The 23,909-nt window shown below is 49.1% G+C and overlaps 1 protein-coding gene across 2 annotated transcripts in view; it reads left to right on the top strand.

Annotated features, from left to right (window-relative positions):
* The first annotated feature begins 1,134 nt into the window (after positions 1-1,134).
* Positions 1,135-23,909, top strand: part of RGS9 (regulator of G protein signaling 9) — a 64,447-nt gene continuing 41,672 nt past the window's right edge. For both annotated transcript variants that reach the window (XM_058561426.1, XM_058561427.1), the window contains exons 1-8: positions 1,135-1,267; positions 12,305-12,401; positions 16,586-16,636; positions 18,118-18,224; positions 18,422-18,473; positions 18,733-18,791; positions 19,826-19,902; positions 23,474-23,555. In XM_058561426.1, the coding sequence (XP_058417409.1) occupies positions 1,211-1,267; positions 12,305-12,401; positions 16,586-16,636; positions 18,118-18,224; positions 18,422-18,473; positions 18,733-18,791; positions 19,826-19,902; positions 23,474-23,555 (582 nt within the window). In that variant the 5' untranslated portion in view covers positions 1,135-1,210. The remainder of the gene's footprint in view (positions 1,268-12,304; positions 12,402-16,585; positions 16,637-18,117; positions 18,225-18,421; positions 18,474-18,732; positions 18,792-19,825; positions 19,903-23,473; positions 23,556-23,909) is intronic.

Below are 23,909 nucleotides of genomic sequence, written 5' to 3'. Positions count from 1 at the left end.
CACTTTCCTTGGAGCTTAGCTCACACCAGGAACATACTTCTCAGTGGCCTAGTTTGCTTGGCAGGATCTCTGGTCTTCTGCGTGGACGGACCCCTGTAGGGTCCAGCATCCTCTGGATGAGTGAGTGTTGTGTGAATGTGTGTGTGCACACGCACACGTGAGTATGTTTCCTGAGAAAGCATCCATAACTTTCATCAGATTCTTACAGGTATGTATGACCAAAAATATGGATGAGAACCACTCATCTAAAGTGGACATCCATTGACTATGCCTTTCTGAGTCAAAGTCTTCTTTGTTAGCTTCCAATGTAAACTTTTTATCTGCCCCAATTGATAGCCATCCAACTTGTATAAATAGGAAAAGGTGCTTTATATGGCAAAACTGGAAACGTCCTGTTGATTACTTAGGAGGGTCATCCTTTTATTTTCTAGATAGGAAAACACTAAGGACCAGAGAAGTAAAATATAATTGCCTAGACCAGGTAGCTGGCCCAGCAGGGACTACAACTTTCTCCTGTACCTCCTTCCTTTCTTTTATTAACCAACATCTCACCAATTCCACTTATGATTTATTTTCTCTATATATTTCCAAACATTTGTTGAGGGCCAAGCACTGTGTTACACATTTCCCGGTTAAATGATATAACCATTCTTCTGTTGGATATTATTATTCCACTTTTTATTGTCACTTTTCAGACAAGGAAATTGAGGCTTAGGGACTTTAAGGAACTTGCCCGAGGTTGCCCAGCTGGCTAGCGGCAGAGCCGGGATAGGAAAGCCCGTTTTTTCCACCGCGCTAATTAATGAGCGGCTTTGTCTCACTTCTGTGCATAACTCCACCCCGGGTTAAAAGGCTCGCCCTCTGCGACAGATCCTTCACTCACGAGTCCGGGACACGCGGGTCTCACCTGAGGCTCCCAGTCCGGGCGGAGCCGGACGCCGCCCCCTGGCGGCAGGTGGGCGCAAGCGCAGCGCATGCTAATAAGCCCGCGGCGCGGCTCGCTGATTGGCTGGCGCGGATTCCAGCTGCTCTCCGGGGGCGTGTGCCGGGCGGGAGTAAAGGGGGCGCCGACAGCAGCAGCCGCCCCGCCCCGCGCAGCCGGCTCCCCCCGGACGCCAGGGCGTGTGCGGGCTCGCTGGCTCTTGCACTTGGGGGCTTTTCCTTTCCTCTCCCGTCTGTGTTCTGGTTCTGAATTCATCCAGGGTCCAGGATGACAATCCGACACCAGGGCCAGCAGTACAGGCCGAGGATGGCATTTCTCCAGAAGGTGAGCGTGGTCCCCTCCCCGGGACCCTGGGAGGTGCGCAGGGACCCAACTCTGGGAAGTGTCCGAGGAGATGTTGGGAGGCTTGGAGCGTGTGGGCAGCAGTGGAGGAGTGGAGGGCATCCCCTGTGGTCCGTTAGTGCCATTTATGCTATTAAACGACCTATTTGCTGTGTGTGTGTCTTTTAAAGACTATAATGATTAGGTTTCCTTGTAACCTGTTTTTAGTGAAGAACCTGAAGCCAGAGGCGATGGTCTGCTGGAGGCTGAGAACAACCTGTTACTCTGGAGAGGAGGGTGCCAGAAGGCACTTCCGCCGAGGCTGTGTCAGATTTGAGCCAGTCTCCTGATATTGTTATAAGGCACCCAGATGTTAAATTAACATTTTTGCCATTTTTCTGATCCCAAACTGCAGTATTTTAGAGTAAATGTGTGGTGTGGTGAGTGTGTACACATAGACCATGAAAAAATGGTGTGATTTGTGGGATAAAGGGACACCCCACTTCCAGCACCCCCAGATCCCACATTCGAGTATGTGTGTTTGTGTATCTCCGGTGTCTCTGTGTTGGCAGCAGATGTCAGAACCTTTTTCCTTCTGTTGCAAAGGCTTTCTCAGACCTAGTGGCCAGGCACAGGTGTCCTGTGGACATCTGGGAGGTGGAATGCACCTTGTAGGGTGGTGTGTTTGGGGACGAAGTGGCTCATTTTGTTCTGGGCTTTTGAGATAACCAGTGTCGAAAGAGATCGACAGAGGATTAGGTCCCAGGTCACTTGTCTACCCGTCCCTTCACAGCCACTTTTCACAGTGCAGTGTCCACCTTCTTAGGCTTATCCTGTTGAGTAGAATTAGCTCAATGCTTTGTGACGAGCTGAGCCCTGCCCTGGGCCCCTGGGGCTCAGCAAATTGGCTGATTTACCCAGGACTTTCAGTGCTAAAACCTGGACACTCTCAGGCACACTGAGCAGTTGGTCACACTCGGTCCACCTACTTCCAGAAGCTTGTGCTCATATTCCAGGTGGTAGAGGTGTGGGGATCATCCGTAAAATGGAGAGGCGGGGTGTTGTCTCACTCAGAAAGAACCCTTAAAGCCTGTATTGCAGACACCACTTCCTAAGAGCAGAAGAAAGCGCCCAAGCCCAATATCTGCAAGCCGTAAGTCACCTTCCAGGATTTTCTCAGGGTGCTTTCTCTCCCAGGCAGAGCAGCTCGGGCTTGGAGGCTCAGGGAGTGATTGTCTGGAGTCCTTCTGTTTGTTTTCTGAATCTTGGACATTCTTTTCCATCATTTTTCTCTCTTTACCTTGGCCTTCTGACTAGTGTCTTGGTCTCCAGCCTCCCCCTCCCACCCCAGCCTCCCCTCCTCTACCCCAGCCTCCCCTCCTCCACCCCAGCCTCCCCTTCTCCATCCCAGCCTCCCTTCCTCCACCCCAGCCTCTCCTCCTCCACCCCAGCCTCCTCCTCCCACCCCAGCCTCCCTTTCTCCACCCCAGCCTCCTCTCCTCCACCCCAACCTTCCTTCCTGCCCAGCCTCCCCCTCCCACCCCAGCCTCCCTACCTCCATGACATCCTTTATAAGCACACTGGTTTTCTTTCCTAAACCAACGCTTGACCTGAAATCCTCCACTGGCTTCTCATGTTCACAGGATAAAGTCCAACCTTCTCTGCCTGGCCACTCAGGGTCCTGCTCTGACCCCTCTCTCTGGCTTTACCTCCCACTGGCCTTCCACACCTGTCCTCCAGGGAAGTGAAACAAAGCAGCCACAGGCACTCAGTGGGGCTGTTGCTCAACGACCTGCTCACCTTTCTAGGAACCCCACGTCCTTTCATGCTTCAGGCTCCTCTACTGGGAAAGCCCTTTCTCACCTGCCAAGCTCCCACTTTACCTCCTCCCAGCCAGCTCAGCGGCCTCTCCTCTGTGAAGGCTGGTTCTCCCCACCCCCCAGTCCTGCAGAATGACTTCCTTCTCTGCCCCACAGACTCTGCCCGCACCTCCAGGACTGCTCTTTCCCCTTGTCTTGAGGGGAGGGACCCATCTGTCTGTGTATTCCGAGGTCCTCAGTCAAGTCACAGAGCTCCTGAGAGCAGGTCTCAAGCCCATGCCAGGGGGCCTTCACAATGAGCCAGGTGAACTAGATGTCCGGCCTTCTGGAGAAGGACCCAGACCAAAGGAATGTGGACCTGGGTGCAAATGTCCTTCACCACTCAATGAATATTCAATGAATATTTATCAAGTATGCTGTGTCCCCAGTGGGAGCCTTGTGTGCATTATCTCATCTATTCCCTAAGATAGAAGTTATTATCACCATTTTACAGAGAAGGAAACTGAAGCTCAGAGAGGTGTAGTGACTTGCCCCAATCATATGGCCACAAAGCGGTGGAAGCAGGACAAATACAGGACTGACCGTCATCTGTCGCCATGTGTGATACAATGCCATGAGCTCTCCTCTGATGTAGGGTGGAGTGGAGGCTGTGGGATGTACCTGGGGGACCTGGAGCTGAGAACTGAGGGGTAAATGGGGGTTCTAGGCAGAGAGAAAGAGAAGGATGTTCCAGGTAGAGGGAACAGCATGTGCTAAGTGTGTGTGTGGTGACACACAGTGGCCTACCTCCTATGGCTCTGGCACCTGTGGGCTCTTGTTCTAGTGCTGGCCCATCCCCCTCTCTGATTTCCAGATCACTATCCCAGCCACTGCCAGTTGCTGCTGCCCTTGGGATTCCCTACAGGATTGACTTTCTTGGTGCCTCGTGGAGAAGCCTTCTGTTAGACTGATTTGCTGTCTTGTGTGGGTTCTGGCATCTCTTTTTGCTTGGAAGAGGAGTGCAGAGACAGGACTATTAGGAGACCTGGGCAGAGTATGGTGTCTTTTGCTGGTATCATTCTTTCACTCAACACGAATACTTCATCGTGTGCTTATGTGCTCAGCTCTGTGCTGGTGCTGGTGACACTGTAGGCCCCTTCCTCCCGGGGCTTAGAATCTAATAGAGAAAGACATGTATAAATAAGGAGAAAGTGTTCCATAGGTCGTGGCAGACATCGTTAGAGCAGATATATGTAACACAAAGCAGGGAGCGGTCCATTCTACCTGGGCTGGGGGAATCAGGACAGGTTTCACACGCGGGGTTGTCACTGAGGTGAGGTACGAAAAAGTAGTAGTTTTTTTTGCCAGGAGGATGGGAAGTGACATTTTAGGCAAATATAAAACACAGAGGTGTGAAAGAGCATGCTGGTGTGGGCGAGTCCTCAGAGGGCTAGCTGGCCCAGAGTGGGCAGGAGGTTGGTGGACGGAAAGGCTGATGGTTAAGAATGTCCCGGAACTGGGGGCCTTGCATGTGGCGCCGAGGAGTTTGATGCCTTCTGTGTTCAGTGAGAAGCCGTTTGATGTTTTAAAATCAGAGATGAATAAAATGAGCTGGTTTAAATGCTAGAAAGATGATTCAGATTAGAGGGTATGAACGCTTCTCTACCCTGGCTGCACTTTAAAAATATTGGTATCAAGTGCCCATCTTTTTTTTTTTTTTTTTTTGTGAGGAAGATCAGCCTTGAACTCACATCCATGCTAATCCTCCTCTTTTTGCTGAGGAAGACTGGCTCTGAGCTAACATCTATTGCCAATCCTCCTCCTTTTTTTTTCCCCCCAAAGCCCCAGTAGATAGCTGTATGTCGTAGTTGCACATCCTTCTAGTTGCTGTATGTGGGACGCGGCCTCAGCATGGCCGGAGAAACAGTGCGTCGGTGCGCGCCCAGATCCGAACCCCGGCCGCCCGTAACGGAGCGCGCGCACTTAACCGTTAAGCCACGGGGCCAGCCCTCAAGTCCCCATCTTTAAGAGTTTCTGACTGACTTACGAGGTAAAGTCATTAAGTGGGGTGGAGCCCAAGCATTGGCATTTTTAAAAAGCTTCCAGGTGGTTTGAATGTACAGCGAGATGAAAGCCCCTGGGGTATTGGGCAATGTCTGGAGACGTTTTGGGTAGTCACAGCTGGGGAGGGGGTGCTGCTGGCATCGAGTGGGTAGGGGCAAGGATGCTGCTAGATGTCCTACAGTGCAAGGACAGCCAGCCACACCCAAGAATGATGGGTCCCAATGTCAGTAGAGCTGTGGTTGAGACCCCTGGGCTGGAGGACACCCTGGAGGCTGGAGACGTGCCAGTCGAGAGGTGGATGCCAGGGAGGCAGAACGTGACGGTCCAGAAAGGAGGTGAGGTGTTCCCATGAGGCAGGATTTATTGGGTGCATAAGAGATACCTCAGAAACAAAAGCAGAGTCAACAGAAGTTGGCCGCTATTGGCCCGGTCGTCTAGAATGCTCCCTGGGCTTTTGACCGGGGTGGGAAGAGCAGATTTGGGGGAAAGCCTACTAAGGACAGATTAGGGTATGGTGCTCGTGAGGGTCTGCGGGGCGCTGGGTGAGATGGCCGGGAGGTCAGTGGCCGCTGTGTGGCCAGGCTTATTAGGAGGAGCACCTTCTCCTCTGTTGGCAAAATAACCCCATGATTCTGGGTCACTTTCCCCATCTTTGTACAGAAAAGTACTAATTATTATCATCCCCCTGGGAGCCTTCTCCGGCTCACAGGAAAATTCCAGCCCTGGAGATCTTACACAGTGAGTGACAGCTCCTAATGCAGGAGCGGCGTGGGTGTGGAGGGGGTGGGCCTCAAAGCCATGCCTCTGCTCCTTCGTGATGTCGGAGTTCCCCGACACGCCTGCAGTCATGCCACGGCTCGTTGGCATCTGAGAGAGGAAATGTGGGGCTCACACCCATCATCCCCACCCCCAACACAGGGTCCCACGGGGTCCAGTGGCGCCTGGTTACCCGGCATTTGTTTGTTGCCTGGGAATGAGATGTGGTCCTTGGGAGGCGCGGGGAAGCAGAGTCTGGGTAGGAGTGGGCCCTGACATTTGGGGTGGGGATGGCCGTCCTCTCCCTCATCTCTGGAGGGACGCCCATGGGGCACCAGGAGGAGGGTGTGAGGATTGGTAGCAGTTTGGAGCAGAAAGGCAGGGGCTTCTCGCTTTCTGGAGAACTTGGGAAACAGGTCGAATCTCTCCTCTCTGCCATGGGCAAAGGGGTTTTCTGATTGAGGTGAAAGACAGAACCCAGAGGCTGTCTGAGTTTGCTGGGGCTGCCATGACAAAGTACCACACGCTGGTGGCTTAAACAACAGGAGTTTATTACCTCACAACTCTGGAGGCTACAAGTCCAAGAGAAGACAAGGTGTCAGCAAGAGGCCTCTTCTGAGGCCTCTCTCCTTGGCTTCAGTGGCCATCTTCTCCTGTGTCTTCATATGGTCTTCCCTCTGTACGTGTCTGTGTCCTAGTCTCTTCTTATGGGGACACCTGTCCTACTGTATTAGGGCCTACCCTAATGACCTCATTTTAACTTAATTACCACTTTAAAGACCCCGTCTTCAAATACAGTCACATTCTGTGGTGTTGGGGGTTAGAACTTCAACATATGAATTTGTGGAGAGGTGGGGAGAGACACAATTCAGCCCATAACAGTCTCTCCAAATTTCCGTGTTGGGTGAGTGGGAAGACCCCTCAGAGGAATCTATATGAGGAAAGTTCTGAGGCAAATTGATCAGAATCCCAATGGGCCGAGCCCCCTCAAAATGTTCTCAAGGCCCTTGTGATGTTCCCTCCTCCTACCAGCCCTTCCTTTCTGTGAAGAGTGACACACCTGCTAGAAAGAAACCTGACTCCCCTCATTGTGTTTTTAAAATAACTCTCATTATTCCTCCTCTGAAGGTTATTTTCAAACTCTATATGACTAGATTTTTTTTTTTTTTGTTTAATGATTAGAGAAGGAATCAAATTCACTGACTTTCTCTCGAGAAACTCAGGTTTCTAACTTGTAAAGTGGGTGTCTCTTTCTTCTTCAATATATGGGCCCCCTGTTTCCGTGGAACGCTGCTGTTTCATCCAAAAAAAATTTTTTTTAAACGTGGGATTTCAACTGACAGCTAATGAGGGAAAGGGGAGGCCTGGCTCTCACATCAGGAAGTCGGGCACTTCTTGGAGTAGCGTATAAATCCACCGCTCACGGGCAGTTGGGAACTCCGGAAGGAGTGACTCCCGCAGCCCGTGGCTCCCTGGTCCCCTGGCCGGGTCCAGGAGAAGGGGGCCGCCTCCCGGCCCCCCACACCCTGCTGGGGTCGTCTCTGCCCCCTCGCTGCTGCGGCCTCTCGGCTGCCCCAGGGGCCCGAGACGCTGCCGGGCCCTGACGTTTCAGAAGGCCAAGGCCTGCAGCTCCGAGTGGAGAGTTTCTGTTCCAGAACTATTCTGTGAGCCAAGAGAGTGTCGGTGCGGGTGAAGCTCGCGGTCAGTGTGCACGAGGAGCCCCGGCCGGTCTCCCCGTGGGCTGAGCGGCTGGCGCTGGGCCCGGAGCGGCCTCGACCGTGGCTCAGCTGCAAAGGCTGGGTTAGCAGCAGAGGTTGAAAGAGGAATCCCCGCCCTCAGCACTGACTCAAGACATCATCCCTCACCCCTTCTCTCCTTGGAAGGGTGGGAGCCTTCCAGCTTCAGGAGCAGGCTGGCTGAGTGGGAGGTGGCAGGTGGAATTTTCCAAATCACGGCTCCCCTGCATGACCCTTTACCTCCAATGCAGCCAGGTCAATCTGTCTCTCTCTCTCTTTTAGAAATTTTATTTTCTTGTGGTAACACTTAACATGAGACTTAATAACACTTACTGTGAGAATCTCCCATCTTAAATTTTTAAATGTACAAACAATATTGTTAACTCTAGGTACAGTATCATACAGCAGGTCTCTAGAACTTATTCATCTTGCTTAACTGAAACTTTATGCCTGTTGATTAGCAACTCCCCATTTCTCCCTCCTCCCAGCCCCTGGCAACCACCATTCCACTTTGGGATTCTATGACTTTGCCTATTTTAGAACCTCACATAAGTGGACTCATGCAGTCCTTCTGTGACTGGCTTATCTCACTTAGCGTAATATCCTCCAGGTTCGTCTATGTTGTCGTATATTGCAGAATTTCCTTCTTTTTAAAAGCTGAATAATATTCCATTGTCTGTATGTGCCAGATTTTCTTTATCTATTCGTCCCTCGATGGACATTCAGGTTGTTTCCACATCTTGGCTGTTGTGAATAGGGCTGCAGTGAATATGGGAGTGGTTATATCTCTTCCAGATCCCAATTTCAATTCTTTTCAATAAATACCCAGAAGTCGGGTTGCTGGATCATGTGGTAGTTCTATTTTTAATTTTTTGAGGAACCTCCATGCTGTTTTCCATAGCAGCTGCGCCATTTTGCATTCCCACCAACAAAGTACAAGGGGTCCAATTTCAATCTCTTCACTTTCCTGCATAGAGAAGCCCAAGGCCTTCTCATGCCATCCCTCCCCTGGAGGACAGCCCCTTCCTCACTGGCTAGGAAAATCTTCCTCACCCTCTATGCACACTTTTTTTTGGTCATCTCAGCCATCCTCTTCTCCTGGCTCTTATTTCCATCAGTACTTTCCTTATTGTTTGGTGCAGAATTCAGTCTGCAATTGCTATCTAATAAATACTTGGTACGTAGAACGGAACTGAGTGCTTTATTTATTTATTTATTTATAAGAGTCTTTGAAGATTTTATTTATTTATTTATTTTCCCCCAAAGCCCCAGTAGATAGTTGTATGTCATAGCTGCACATACTTCCAGTTGCTGTATGTGGGACGCGGCCTCAGCATGGCCGGAGAAACAGTGCGTCGGTGTGCGCCCGGGATCCGAACCCCGGCCGCCAGCAGCGGAGCGCGCGCACTTAACCGCTAAGCCACGGGGCCAGCCCCGGAACTGAGTGCTTTAAATGGTTAATCTCATTTAATTTTCACAACATCCGGCTGATGATGTAGGTACTATTGTAATCGCTATTTTACAGAGAAATGAGTCTTAGTGAAATTTAGCAATTTACCCAGCTTATGTGCTGGAGCAGGGATTTGAACTGAGTGTTTTCTGCGCTCAGATCCCTAGTGTTTATCTTAGTTAACTTTTTATTTTTGTACAATTGTCTTCCCAGCTCTCCGAGGACTGGGAGTATGTCTTTTACCTTGTTGTGTCCCCCACAGTGCTGGGCACTTAGTATGTGCTCAACAAATACCTATATTTGATTGGTTAGTAGAGCTGGATTTTTATTCCCAGGCATCTAAACACAGCCCTGCATGCAGAGTTTCAAAGGTGCATTAATTGTACAAATGCTACTAATATTAATGATTCTAACAGTAACCACTAATGTATATCTCTCCTTATAAAGTCTGTATCTTTATGCTTATATAACATATATCTGTCCTTATAAACCATTTTTACACAATTACTGAATTAGATTCTAAGAGATTATGAAACTGTATCAATCAGTTGGGCACGTAATGTCACTGTTCCCATTTTATGATAGAGGAAGGGGATTCAGAGAGGTAAGTGAGATCCTACAGTTAGTAGAGAAGGGAGACCCACTGAGGCTGTGAGAACCTTGGGTTCTTTTTCTTTGGACCACAAGCAACTCCACCCTCTAAAAGGACTTCGTAAACTGTAAAGGGCTGTACAGGTGGGGAGTGTTATTTTATTAAATAGCAGGACAGTAACGATGATGTAACCAAGTTAGTCACATCGGGAGGAAACAGGTGGGTCAGTGAGCTCTCTCGGTTTGGGCGGTGGCTAGAACGTGGACAGGTTGGGTCCGAGGTGAGACCCTCATGAGGATATGGCCAGCTGTGCCTAGCCGCCCTGACCTCAGGAGAGGGCTTCCGGCTGGAGACGGACGGGAAAGGTCTGTGTTCCTGCTTGCTCGTTCATGCTCTGTGTTTCTGCTCCTACCGCCCCTTGAGCCTGGAACGCCCTCACCCACCATCCTTTTCCCTTTCTGCTGCCTAATTCCTATTTATCTTTTTAAGATTCTCTCTGAGCATCCCCCCTCCTGACTCCCTCCTGGCACTGTCGTGTTCTCGTGACACCATGGACTCGCCTTCCTCATTGTACTTCCCATATTGTCCTATAATATCCTTGCACCAGACAGTGAGCTCCTTGGGCTCAGAGACCACATCTTCTTTGGTTTCCCAGAGTCAATCATGACTGCATGGTTGTTGAATGACTGACTGACCATTTGCAAGGGAGTCTGGTGGAGTGCAGGGTTTCTCTATCAGTGAGGGGTTTCCTGGGGGAACATGAAGTTTGAAACCTCTGCCTGTGATGCTTTGTCAAAGCCAATCACCAACACTGACAAGAGAAACACTTGGGTTGTCTTTTTATGCCAACCCCTCCAGTTTGTTTTAAAATATCCTTTAGTTGATTTTATTCCCATTTAATTTTTTCATGTGGAAAAACACTGTTTATTAATAAAAATTAAAAAATACTCTAAATACAATCAGGGCTATCCTTGTGGCTGTCTTCCTGCAGTTCAGTCTTCCTTGGGCAGTTCATTGATTCTCTTTGGCTTCAACTCTCTCTTCGATATTCGTGACTTTGATTCATCTCTCTGACCCTTACCTCTTTTGAACTTGGGACATTCATTTCCAGTCAGCTGCCAGGCATTTGTGTACATCTCAGCAGCCCTTCACAGTCAACATTCCAAAGCAGAAGCTTTTGCTTTCAGAAAGTGTTCCTTGTGCATTTTCTATTTTGGTAACTGGCAGCTCTGATCATATAAGTTATAAACTTTGCCACCCTACCTGACCCAGTCAGTCACTTGCAAGTGCAGTTGATTCTAGTTAGCTAGAATTAGAACCAGGGGTCTGGAAACCATGCCTTCTTATCATCTTCCCTGCCGTGGCCTTCATTTATTCATTAATTCAAGCATCAGCTGATGATTGAGTACCACCTGTGTGCCAGGCACTGTTCCAGGCAGGTGAAATACGGCATCAAACAATAACAGACAAAAGACCTGCCCCTGAAGAGTTACTTTCTAGAAGCAAGGGAGACCCACAATAAACAATGTAGTGAATAGGTAAATTATTTCGTATGTTAGAAGGTGAGCACTATAGGAAAAGCGAGTAGGGGATCAGGAATGCCAGGGGTAGAGTTCAAGGTTGCAGCACTAAGTGAGATGGTCAGGGTGGGCCTCCTGAGACTATTAGAAGAGGAAGGAGGGGAGGGAGGGAGCCATGTAGATCTCTTGGGAAGAGTGGTGCAGGCACAGGGAAGGGCCAGAGCAAAGGCCCTGAGGCGGAGGCTGGGAGCGTGCTTGGCGTGGTCAGGGAGCAGCAAGGGGGCCAGTGTGGCTGGATTGGAGGGAGCCAGGTGGGCAGTGGTAGGAGAAGAGTCAGGGAGGAAGGGATCTCAACCACATGGACCAGTAGGGGAACTTTGCCTTTTACTCTGAGTGGAATGGCCCTTGCAGGGTTTTGAGCAGAGGAGTGACACATTCTAAAATAATTGAAAGACTCTGGCTGCTCCACTGAGAACAGACCGAGGGGTAGAAGTGGCAAGGGCGGAAGCCCCAGCATTTCTTGTCTGGTAGGGTGGGAAGTAGCTTTGAACAGATGCCCTGCTTCTCTCTACCGTGGCAAACCTCTTCATACTTCAGTATTCCTCTCTCTGTCGTGGGCCACATTTCCAAAATGCAGGCCAGATTATGCTGTTCTCTAGTAACAGCTGCTGGAACAAAATCCAAACTCTGGGAGTGGCGTTCGAGGCCCGTTGTGATCTGGCTACCACCTGCCCTTCCAGCTTCCCCTCCCACTGTTCTCTGTTCCTCTCACACACCGGGCCCTGTCATCCTCCCATGCCTTTGCTCGTGTTGTTCTCTCACTTTCTATGCAGCAAAATCCTTTTTTGGTTAAGTCCCATCTTCTCTTAAAAGCCTCTGCAGAGCCTCCAAGTCAGAATGAATCTCTGAGCTCGCACACCCAGGGGGGAGGGGGTTTGTGTCTGTGAAGCACACATCTAGTTCTGTTGCACTGTAGTTACTCAGTGCCTCCTAGGTTGTAAGCTCCTGGTTGTAAGCTTCCTGTGTTCATCTTTGCATCTTTGTGCCCTCAGTCTGCAGAAAGGGCCTAACTCAGCTTTGGAAATGGTTCTAATCAACCAGCTTTTTCGGTTCTTTCTTGCAGATTGAGGTGCTAGTGAAGGACATGCAGCACCCAGAGTCGGGGGTCAAAATGCAGAACCAGAAGGTCCTGGTCACCAGCGTCCCTCATGCCATGACAGGTAATGTATCTCATGATTTAGTCTTGGCCTGGAACAGACCACACGCAGGAGTTGGCAAACTATAGCCCATGGGCCAAATTCGGCCCGCAGCCTGTATTTGTAAATAAAGTTTTATTGGAACACATCCACGTCCCCGTTTATGTATTGTCTTTGGCTGTTTTTACACTACAATGTTCAGGAGAGTTCAGGAGTTGTGCAGAGACCGGATTATGGCCCACAAAACCAAAAATATTTGCTTTCTAGCCCTTTACAGAATAAGTTAGCTGGTTCCTGGACCACAGGCTCCTTCTGAGGAAGGGGTCAGAAAGGAAGGAGAAGAGCGCTCAATAGGTCACTTCCTGAAGGCATTCTTCCCAGAAGGTCATTTAAAAAACGTTTACTGTCACTTTTTTTTGTTTGCCTTGTTTGTTTTATTTTCACGAAACTAGGTAGCAGGAAAAAAATACTATTTGGGAGAAAAAAACTGACCTTTGTCTGTTCCACCCTTTCCTACCTTCTAATGTATATTCAGACCCTTCCTAACTGCCCCACGGGGATAGTGCCGATGTCTCCTTTCTCTGGACGTGGGATAGAGAGCTCGTGGAGCATCATTTGAGGATATCAGCAGAAGGGGCTGACCCCAAAATAAGAATACCTTTTGATTAATATGTTGCATATGTTTTATGATTTTGGATTTGTAGTAAAGAGTATATTTCCTTCTGGGGCATATTGTATGCAGTAGCAGACTGCTTCTCAAAGCACAAGCCTGGGACTCACTTTCCTGCTGTGCTCCTTGTGAGCCCTCCCTCTCTACCCTACCCATGACCTGACTATTCATTTTTCCTTCAAGGTGCCCTAGTCTTTGCAGAGGCAACCTGGCTAACAGTCTCCCATTTCCCTTTCTGACTGCGTGCGAGAAGGAGTGCCCTGCCAGCAGTGTGTCACTCAGGTTTCCTTGAGTGCAAGCAATGTGGCTAGTTGGAGCAAAAGAGGAATTGATTGGAATGGAACGGGGTAGCTCACAGAGGAAAAGGAATCTCTGACAAACCAGACTTGGGAAAGGCTAGGAATCAGAGTAGCCTAGAAACCCAAAGAGCAGGGATCGATGGGCAGACTTTCCAGGGTGCCTCTGTTCTCCCCCAGCGTTTCAGATGCAGCTGAGGCAATTCTTCCTGACAGCATCCCTGCCCCTGCCCCCTCTCTGCTCCTGGTTGTCATTAATTCTGGCCTGAATTCTCCACTGGATTGGAGAGCCATCCAGGGGAGATAGCTTGTCTTGCTCTTCTGGGTGACCCCAGTGCTTAGTATAGCTGTGGGTCAGGGTGGAGGTTTAATAAAAGTTTATTGAGGGGGCCGGGCTGGTGGCGCAGCGGTTAAGTGCGCGCGCTCAGCTTCGGTGGCCCGGGGTTCGCCAGTTCGGATCCCGGGCGTGGCCCGATGCGCCGCTTGTCAAGCCATGCTGTGGCAGCATCCCGTGTAAAGTAGAGGAAGATGGGCTCGGATGTTAGCCCAGGGCCAGTCTTCCTGGGCAAAAAACGAGGATTGGCATTGGATGTTAGCTCAGGGCTAATCTTCCTCACAGACAAAAAAAAAAGTTTATTGAATGTGTGACTCAGTCCTGGTCCAGCACTGTGCAGAGGCACTGGACATCGAGTCAGGCACCCTGGGATTGAATCCTTCAGGTCCCTTTTTCTAGCTGTGTCGCCCTGGTCTCAAATTTCTCATTTTAAAAGCAGAAATAGCAATCCCTGTCTAAGAGAATGGTTGCAAGAATTAAATGAGATAGTACTGTGCAAGTTGTCAGCTCTCAGTGATGCTTGATGGGTGGCGATGGTAGCAATTTTCTGCACTGTGTCAGTTGATACCCACAATAAAGTTGGGGATAGGTATGACCGTCCGCTTTTTGCACTTGGGGACATGGAGACACAAAGAGGTTCCGTAACTTGTCCCCATGTCACTAAGCTCACACATAGCTGAGCTTGGAGTTGAATCCAACTTGTGACTCCAGCATCCACGCTCTTGTCCACTGTCTGTATGTGTGAGCTGCTTTCCTTCTCTTTTTTTTTTGGTGAGGAAGATTGGCCCTGAGCTAACATCTGTTGCCAATCTTCCTCTTTTTGCTGAGGAAGATTGTTGCTGAGTTAACATCTGTGCCCATCTTCCTCTACTTTATATATGGGATGCTGCCACAGCATGGCTTAATGAGCAGTGTGTAGGTCTGTGCCCGGGATCTGAACCCGCAAACCCTGGGCTGCCGAAGTGGAGTGCACGAGCTTAACCACTATGCCACCAGGCCCACCCCTGCTTTCCTTCTTTGCACATGGGGCGCACTTGGTTCCTGGATTTGGGCGAGGCTTCCCTCCCCCCACCCCGCCACCCTGCCATGTTTTCCCTTGTTCCTCTTGCGTGGGTGACTTCCACCTGCTGTCAGAACAGAACACAGGGAGAAGCCCTATCCTGTAACATCAGCACTAATAAAAGCAAACTTGGGTAATCACATCCAACTCCTCAGATGGCAGGTGACCCAGGGCTTCTGGGCATGAAGGTGGCTGACATGGGAGCCTGCCATGCTATCAGCACAGACCACATGGTGCAGATGCTGGTGGCCCTGTAATCTCATTTGATCTATTTCAGGAAGCAGTCCAAGTGGATGAGAAAACCCTCGGCTCCTTGGTGGACAGCGCTAATCAGTCCGCCGTCTGCCTGGATCTCGCTTGGTCTGCATTCCACCGCGTAGCACTTAAAGAGAATTGGAGTGGAAAGTCTAAAACACTCAGTTCCAGGGTTTTAAGTAGGATTTTAGATAAAGAGTTTTGCTTTTGAACAGCCAGCCAAGGGCAAATAAAGCTAAGAGCAACAGAGGGGAACGCATTGACAGCAATAATGGTGGGCATGTGGGCACTGAGAGAGATAACGGCTGGACATTTGTGCTCCAGGGTGTGAATAGGAAGGGAAGAGTCACAGGTTGTCCATCCCCAGCCATGCTGTGGGCAGGTAGTTAAGCTCAGATAGCACATGTGTGGGCCATAAGGGCCCTTCCTAGAGGGTACCAGAAGAAATGCCCCTTACTACCTCCGAGGAGGGAAGTATCATTTGCAACAGTCCAGCCACAAGGACACAGGCAGTGGGGTCTCAGACCCTGACCCTCCTGCTTGACGTGTTTTCTGGGCTGGTTCTCATGCAGGCAGAGGACCCAGCTCAGCCTTTGTAAAACAGGCTAAAGTTGCTGGAAAATGTGGTCATTGGTGTTTGCGAGATGGCGTCTGAGTTGGGGTACTTGGTTCCAGGACTTCTCGTCTTTCTTCTGAGATGCTGCTGCCCTCCTCCTACAGGAGCATGTTTAGCCAGAGAGCCCAGGTTGAGGAGGAGGTGCACAGCTTCCTTGGGGTCCTGCAACAGCCCTGGACTTGTTGGTGGAACTTGGCTTGCCTTGGTCCTTAGATAAATCTGAATCCCTAGTGGGTGGGTGGGAGGGGTGCACATTTTCTCCTGATCTTTTCCCCGTCTGCCTCTCCTGCTTTTTCTCATGCCAGTCTTCACTCTGCGTTGTTCCCAGGCCAACCCCTAGGACTTGCCAGGCACAGGGCAAGAGTACAATGGAGCCCACATTCCATTGTCCATACATCAACCTACAAAGTGTTACCAAAATATGTCCCATCCTCCTGCTTTGACACACGTACCTTCACAACGACCTGGAAGGCCAGATTTGATGCAGAATTCACTGACTCCTGAGAGTTCTGTCCGGGAACATGGGGGCGCCCCTCACCTCCTGCCCACCCCCACTTCTCCTCCCATCCAGGCTCTGATTTACTCCCATGGGTCCAGGCTCCATCCAGAGCCCCACAGAGTCCGATTTTTTTCAGTGTTAAGACCTAGTCTGTTTACTTCCTGTCTGATGAATGATAGTCCACACACAAATTATTGCGGATAAGAAAATAAGTATCCAGAGAGAAGTAAAGCCTGAGGGTATGTAGTGGGGTTAAGCTGGACATCTGGCTGGAGTTAGGTCATGGATGGCCCTGAATTATGGGCTGCAGGGTTTGGACTGAACATAGTGCGGAGGGTGGAGGGGAGTCCCTGAAAGTGTTGAGCAGAAGAGGGACCAGATTACAGCTGGGCAGGGAGGAGGAAGTGTAGTGGGAGGCGTGGAGGTCAGAGGATGTGTTAGGAGGCTCTGATGATGGCCAAATACTTCTGGTTTACAGGAAATGATGTTCTACAGTGGATCGTCCAGCGACTTTGGATCTCCAATCCGGGTGAGAGCTCAGGCGGAGCTCAGTTACCAAGGACCACTGTGTGTGCACACCGTGTGAGAGTCTCTGGAGGGGAGAAGCTAAATGGAGGCTTAGCCTGTGTCTCTGAGAAATTGACATTTTAATTGGAAAGACAAGGCCTTCCTGTGTAAAACAATCAGAGTCAAAAGTGAAGGCATGATGATTGGGGGACAAAATTGTTGTTTCATACAAAATATCGAGAGCATGTAAACAACAAGGGTAATTGAGGAGGAGTCGGTCAAGAAAGACTTCTTGGAGGGGGTGATGTGTACACACACCTGGTCTTGAAAGGAGTGATGCTTGTGAATTGTGGAGGGGAGTTTGGAGGGTCTGCCTTCCTGGAAGGGGAAACTAGCAAGAGCAATGCTGTAGAAATGGAATGAACAAGAAATAGAGTGATAATGAGGGGAAATTGGGAGAAATGATTTCAGCTGAGGGTGGAAGGCAATGGAGGGATGGGAGTGCATCTGGCGTATTTGCAGATTCCAAGTTTTATCTGGGAGATAGACAATAGGAAGCCATAGGGGATTTTTGAGCATGGTAGTGTGTACGATAATCATATGTAAGCTAGGATGTTTGACAGCAATTTGAAGGGTGGATTAGAGCAGAAAGGATCTGGGGACCAGACTTCCCACTAGAAAAAAGGCTGTTGGTACAATGAGGTACCAAAAATGATCTGGTCTCTGATGGAGGGAGTGGGACATGAAGAGGGAGGGTTGGAGGGGAAGTCTTCCCAAGCCTTGGAGACCGAGCTATGGGATGAGATGTGGGTTGGATCCTTGGGCAGGGTGGGCCTGGGGGACTGGAGGGATGGAATTCTCTCTTGATGATGGAAAGATGCCTGCTTTCATTGGTGCCTCTGAGAAAGAACCAGGAAGATTTTCCTACAATTAATGCAAATTCAGAAGCAAGGCTATGTTTCCAAACAAACCGGAGGGGTGTGGGAATTAAAGTGAGGTGGGGAGGAGCTGGAGGATCTGGACTTGGGAGGCAGGCAGAGTTGAGCTTGGGATAGAAGTTGATGATAAACATGGCCTCCCTTTCCCTTCTCTCTGAGTGAAGAAGTATCTGTTGGTCAGGCAGAGACATTTTCTTCCTACTTCTGGGGCCGTCTCCAGACCCAAAGGGCCTGAAGACGCTTCTCTAGGATTTCCCCAGCTGTCACCCCCAACGCCTGCTGTGGTCCACCTATGGCATCTGTTAACATTCGGGTTCACTGGCTCTCCTCTGACTTGCTGAGTTGTCATTCCCAGGGGTGGCTGGGGAATCCTCCTGTTAGCATGCTCCCTACTGATAACTGTCCACAGCCAAGTTCAGGAACCACTGTCCTCACTCCTTGGAGGAAGGGCTATTAGGATGGGGGCATCTCTCCTGGAGTTTGGGGTTTTGTGTAGGGGCTGGACAATGAGCTTCTGCCTTTGGCCTCTGCTCCTAACTCCCATGTCTGAATTGCTTCTTTCCAGAGGCACAGAACTTAGGCAACTTTATTGTCAAGTATGGCTACATTTACCCCTTGCAAGACCCCAAGAATCTCGTTCTCAAACCTGACGGCAGCCTCTACCGATTTCAGGTGAGTTTCGGCCTTGACCTTGGGTGTTAATGTGGGGTTATTCTTATCCAAAAGGATAATTGCTTGGCTTCATATCCTCACAGATCAGGACTTTAGAAAGGGTCGAGGGGGCTAAGGTAGTTTCATCTCTTAAGCCACAGGGTTGGGGCTCCAGGGGGTCACAGTGTTTAAGTGTGGTTTCCTGGTTTCTTTTGTAGACGCCGTACTTCTGGCCCACTCAGCAGTGGCCGGCTGAAGACACAGACTATGGTAAACTCCACCCGCCATGCCTTTGGTAGTGCTTAACATGCTGCTTATTTACTCGCTGCATTTTGGTGACATTTGTCTTGCTGTCATCATAACCTTTATGTCAGTTCACATCTGTATTGAGAGTGTTCCCCGGGGAAGGGACCGGGTCTGCTGAGTGTTCTGTTCACCAAGCTGAGCACAGCAGCCTCACACATAGAAAGGCTGCAGATGCCGTTTTGAAATATGATGGCGATAGAAAATGTCATGTTTTCTTTTCCAGCCATCTATCTAGCCAAGCGAAATATCAAGAAGAAAGGGATTTTAGAAGAATATGAAAAGGTACAGAGATACTTTCAAATATAGGTTATTATAATTGAGTGGAATATAGAATATAGTCTTGAGCTGTTTTGTCTTTGTTCCCTCCATTATACATTCATATATACCCTCATCATCCATCCATCCATCCATCCATCCATCCATCCATCCGTCTGTCCACCCACCCATCCACCCCACCATCCATCCATCCATCCATCCATCCATCCATCCATCCATCCACCCATCCATCCGTCCATCCACCCATCCATCCATCCATCCATCCATCCATCCACCCATCCATCCATCCTTCATCCATCCATTCATCTGCCCACCTACCCATCCACCCATTCATCTATCATCCATCCATCTATTTAGAAGCATCTCGCTGAAGTAAGTTCTTCCCCATGTCAAGCTTCAGTTTTTCCTGCTATAATTTAAGTCCTTGCCTCAGTGGCTACTGGGTACACAGTAGCTACCACCTTCCTTTTGCTGTGCCCAAACAATATGACTTAATTAATATGCACGATAATGTATATTACATGATGAACAGATTTGAATTTGCGTTTGTGATGGGAAAACAATAGTATAGACTTTTGTTTTACTTTAGATGAGTCAGATTTCTTGAACAACACATCCTAACCCTCAAAAGGCTAAATTTCTGGGCAGATGGCAACAATCTTGCTGTTTTTATTCATTACAAACATGTTTTTAGAAGTGCCAGCATCACACCAACACGAGGGCTTATCTTTGTGGATTTATGATTTTCTGTTGTTGCATATTGAGTTTCCATATTCTTCCCCACCCTGTGCCCCTCTTCCTAGTCAGATTTGGGATACATTTATTAAAAAAAATATCCAGGCCAAGTTGTGGCCTTTCTTGTGGAGGCTCTTTGAGAAGTTGGTGCTAGTTGAATGAACACCTTTGCAAAGCTGGGGCGGGAGGCTGTTTGACCTTGTCTGTGGTTGCATTAGAGCTAGGGGCAGCCTGAGTGACTTAGGGCTTTCTGCACATGGCACATGTCATGGGGGCAGTGTTCTCACTTTATTTTCCTTCTCTAGGAAAATTACGATTTCTTGAACAAAAAAATTAACTACAAGTGGGACTTTGTCATTATGCAGGCTAAAGAGCAGTACAGGTGAGTGGATGGTCATGTTCGTCCTCTCGTTGTCCTTCCTCCCTCCCTCCTTTCTTTGTTTCCTTTTATTAAAATAAACCTTTATTGGGCATCTCTGTGTCCAACATGGGGCTAGACATAAGGACTACAAAGACACAGTCCAGTGGGTTGGGCAGACGACAAACAGGCCATGGTGCTACGGTGAAATGAGAGCCACAGCAGAAGGAGCTGTGGAAACGACGTTGAACCTAGAGGCTGCGTGGGAGGTATCCAGGCATGGGGTGGTGCTGGTGGATGGAGAGGAGAGGTTGGGTAGAAGGAAGGGTGTTCTGAGCAGACAGAACCAGAGTTTGGAGGCAGGAGAGTGCCCCCTTGAAGCTGGAGCAGAGAGTGCAAGGCCTGGAACTGGCAGAAGTGAGGCTGAGATGTTGGCAGGAGCAGGTTGTGAGAGGGCTTTGTGCTGAGGGCCACGGGGAGCCACAGAAAGATTTTAAGCAGGAGAGAGATATAATCAGATTCACATGTTAGAACCACCCTCAGGCTCTCATTTGCCTGTGTTCACCTCAGAACTGGAGCTGAGAGTCCCCATGAGGGCTCTGCCTGGTCTATGAGAGGCAGATGTAAGTGCTGAGGAGAGTGTCTTGAGTCAGGACGACGTTAGGCTGTCGTAACAAGCAAATGAACCACCAGGTTCATTTCTTACTCATGTTACATGTCCACTGTGGGTCAGCTGGGGCCCTGACATGCTTTGTGTCCACTCCAGGACCCATGCTGAAGGAGCAGCACCATCTGGGCTTTGCCTGTTGCTAGAGCAGGGGGAGAGAGAGCCCATGTGGGTCACAAGTGATGCATGTCACTTCTGCTCACAGTGCATTATCCAGAGCAGCTCATCTGGTTATGGCTTGGAATTGGAGTAGTGGTGGATTAGTTAGGGTTCTCTTGAGAGACAGAATCAATAGCATGCATATATATATATATAACGAATTAGCTCACGCATTTATGAGAAGATCCAAGACCTGCAGTGGGCAAGGTAGAGACCAGGAGAGCTGATCGTGTAGTTCCGGTCTGAAAGCTGGCAAACTCGAGACCCAAGAAAAGCCAATGTTTCAGCTTGAATCTGAAGGCAGGAAAGGACCAATGTCCCAGCTCAAGGCCATCAGGCAGGAGGAATTCCTTCTTATTTGCAGGAAGATCAGCCTTTTTGTTCTGTTCGGGTCTTCAACTGAAAATACCCTCATCCAAAAACACCCTCACAGACACACCCAGAATAATGTTTGACCAAATATCTGGGTACCTCATGGCCCACTCAAGTTGACACATAAAATAACGACATTTCTTGTTGTCTTCTTGTAGTCTCTGGGCCCCTCCATGTGGTCTAGCCTGGGCTTCCTCACAGCATGGCAGCATCAGGGCCGTCAGATTGCTCACAGGTGGTTGGAGGCTTCAAGGGCAAATATTCCAGTGAGGAGGGTGGCAGCTGTTCCGCCTTTTACAGCCTAGCCTCACAAATCACAGTACCATTTCCGATGTACTCTATTGATTGGAACAGTCACAAAAACCCACCTGGTTTCAAGGGGGTGGAGTAGAGGACTTAGATCTACCTCTCAGTAGAAGGAGTGTCAAAGAATCGTAGACCTATTTAAAAACCACTACAGTGGCTCTTCCTGATTCTGCATTATAGTATGTTAAACGTTTACTTGTAGCTCATAATGCAGTCTGTAATTTTATATTTATTTCTTGACTATTTATGTAATGTTTAGACCCAAAGCCACTCAAGGGCAGGGAACATGTCTGTGTATTAGCCAGCTCAGGCTGCCTTAACAAAATACCATAGATGGGGTAACTTAAACAATGGACATTTATTTTCCCACAGTTCTGGAGGCTGGAAAGTACAAGCCCAAGGTTCTGGCAGCGTTTGGTTTCTGGTGAGGACTCTCCTCCTGGCTTGCAGATGGCTGCCTTCTTGTGTCCTCACATGGGGGAGGGAGGGAGAGAGAGAGAAGCTCTCTGGTGTTTCCTATTACTAGGGCACTAATCTCATCATAAGGGCCCCACCTTCATGACCTCATCTGATTACCTCTAAACCCTAATTACCTCTGAAAGCCCCCATCTCCAGATGCCATCACATCTGGTAACACATGAGGTAAGGTCCTCAACATATGAATTTCGAAGGGATACAAACATTCAGTCCATAACAACCTGTTTGGTCCACCAGTATACTCCCAGTGCTTGGAATGTAGTGGGAGATCAATAAATAAATGAATAAATGGATGAATAATTGATTAAGTGATACTGTTGCTAAAAAAATCATAATATGACAAACTAAAATAATTCCTTGTTTACTGGCTCTCTTGGATTCCACTCTTCACAACTCTCCTCCAATAACATCTGTCAGAGAAGCTTAGAAGAGCAAAGCCACAAAGGACCATTAGAGTAGATTAGCCATCAACTCTGTTTACAAGGTGTCCAGCGTTATGGAGATTCCACAGTGCCTCAGGCGTCTGTGGCTCATCATCCTGAGGACGTGGGGCAGTTAACCTAGTGGAAAATCCAGTTAGGTTGGCAAGGGGAAGTTGGAGCGACAGTGTTTATATTTAATTTCCAGAGGTTGGCAATACACCCCAATGGAATGGCGCTCGTCACCCGTCTGGCCCTCTGGATGCTCTGGTGTTACTCACGATACATTAGCTGGCAACTCAATCCACCGACTGTCTTGTGGAGGGCGTGTGCGTCATCCCACGTTGCCTGGGAAAACAAGCACTACTGAGTGCGAGCGCAGGTCGCTGTGGAAATGGCGGTGCCTGGGGCCCATGGCACCATAATTAACGTCGCCTGGCTCCTGTAGGAGGAGAGTGTAGGATCACTTCCTATCCATAATGGGAAAGGGGCAGACTGAGAGACCAGAGGGAAGATAAATAGCCTTTTACAATAATAAGTTGGGCTCAGAAAAAACCCTGACTTGGCACGAACTCTTTGAAGTGACGGAGTGGAACTGACAGGTAGAGAGACATGAGGACTCCCTGAGGCCAGCATTTTCCCTGTCACAAGCTCTGGCATTGCTTGCTGCCTGCTTGTCTAGATGTTGATTATGATGTTTATCAAAGCAGGGAAAAATTAAGAAGCCAAATGGTCAAGTGTTAGCCCAGAATGTGATCCACGGTCACTCCAGGACCGAAGTTGGTGGAGGTGACTCGATTCTAGGGCTGGTCATGGTGGCGTGACTGCATCGCAGCACAGTGCTCTCGGGCAGACCTGGCTCTGGGACCAGACCCCCAGTTTAAGTCCTCCTTCTGCTACTTGCTGACAGTGTGACTCTGGGTGGGGCATTCAACTTCTCTTTGCTTCAGTTCTCTGAACTGTCAAGTGAGAAAAGGACACTGGGAGGATTAAATGAGTTAATACATGTGAAAGAATTTCACAGAGTACCTAGCACATAAGTGTGAGACTAGTGTTTGCTATTTTTATTGTTATTATGGCAAATATAGATTACTTGGGTATATTGAGAGAGTGGTCCAGGTCATCAAGAGTGGACCATCAATGAGCAAAAGATGCAAAGTCTTATTGGCCTTCAACATGGCTTTTGGCTTTTCAGGACTGGAAAGGAAAGGAATAAAGCAGACAGGTATGCATTGGATTGCCAGGAGAAGGCATATTGGCTGGTCCACCGATGCCCTGTGAGTATTATCCTTCCTGGCTTCACTCATCTCTTTTTGTGCCTCCCCACCCCCACCTTGTATTCACCATCCCTTTTGCTGGCTCATCTCCCTCTGGGGCTAGAATTGAACCAGCAGGAGGAGCTGCTCAGTGTTGGGTTAGCATCCAAGTGCCTCTTGGCTGGAAGAGGAAATACGCTGTCTGGATGGGGTCTGCTTGTGGTTCATCTGTTGCTGTCAGGACTAAGTGAAATTACCTAAGGGAGGGACCTGCGTGAGTTTGTCTTTTATGAGGGCTAGGACTTTTTTGGGGGAGTCAGGATATCTTGGGAAAGGAATATAAGAAGAAAAAACTAGAACACAGGCTCCAAAGCA

Source organism: Diceros bicornis, chromosome 18, assembly GCF_020826845.1.
Source record: "Diceros bicornis minor isolate mBicDic1 chromosome 18, mDicBic1.mat.cur, whole genome shotgun sequence".
NCBI lineage: Eukaryota > Metazoa > Chordata > Mammalia > Perissodactyla > Rhinocerotidae > Diceros > Diceros bicornis.
The sequence above is the reverse complement of the archived record's forward strand: the minus strand, read 5'-3'. Positions and strand labels throughout refer to the sequence as shown.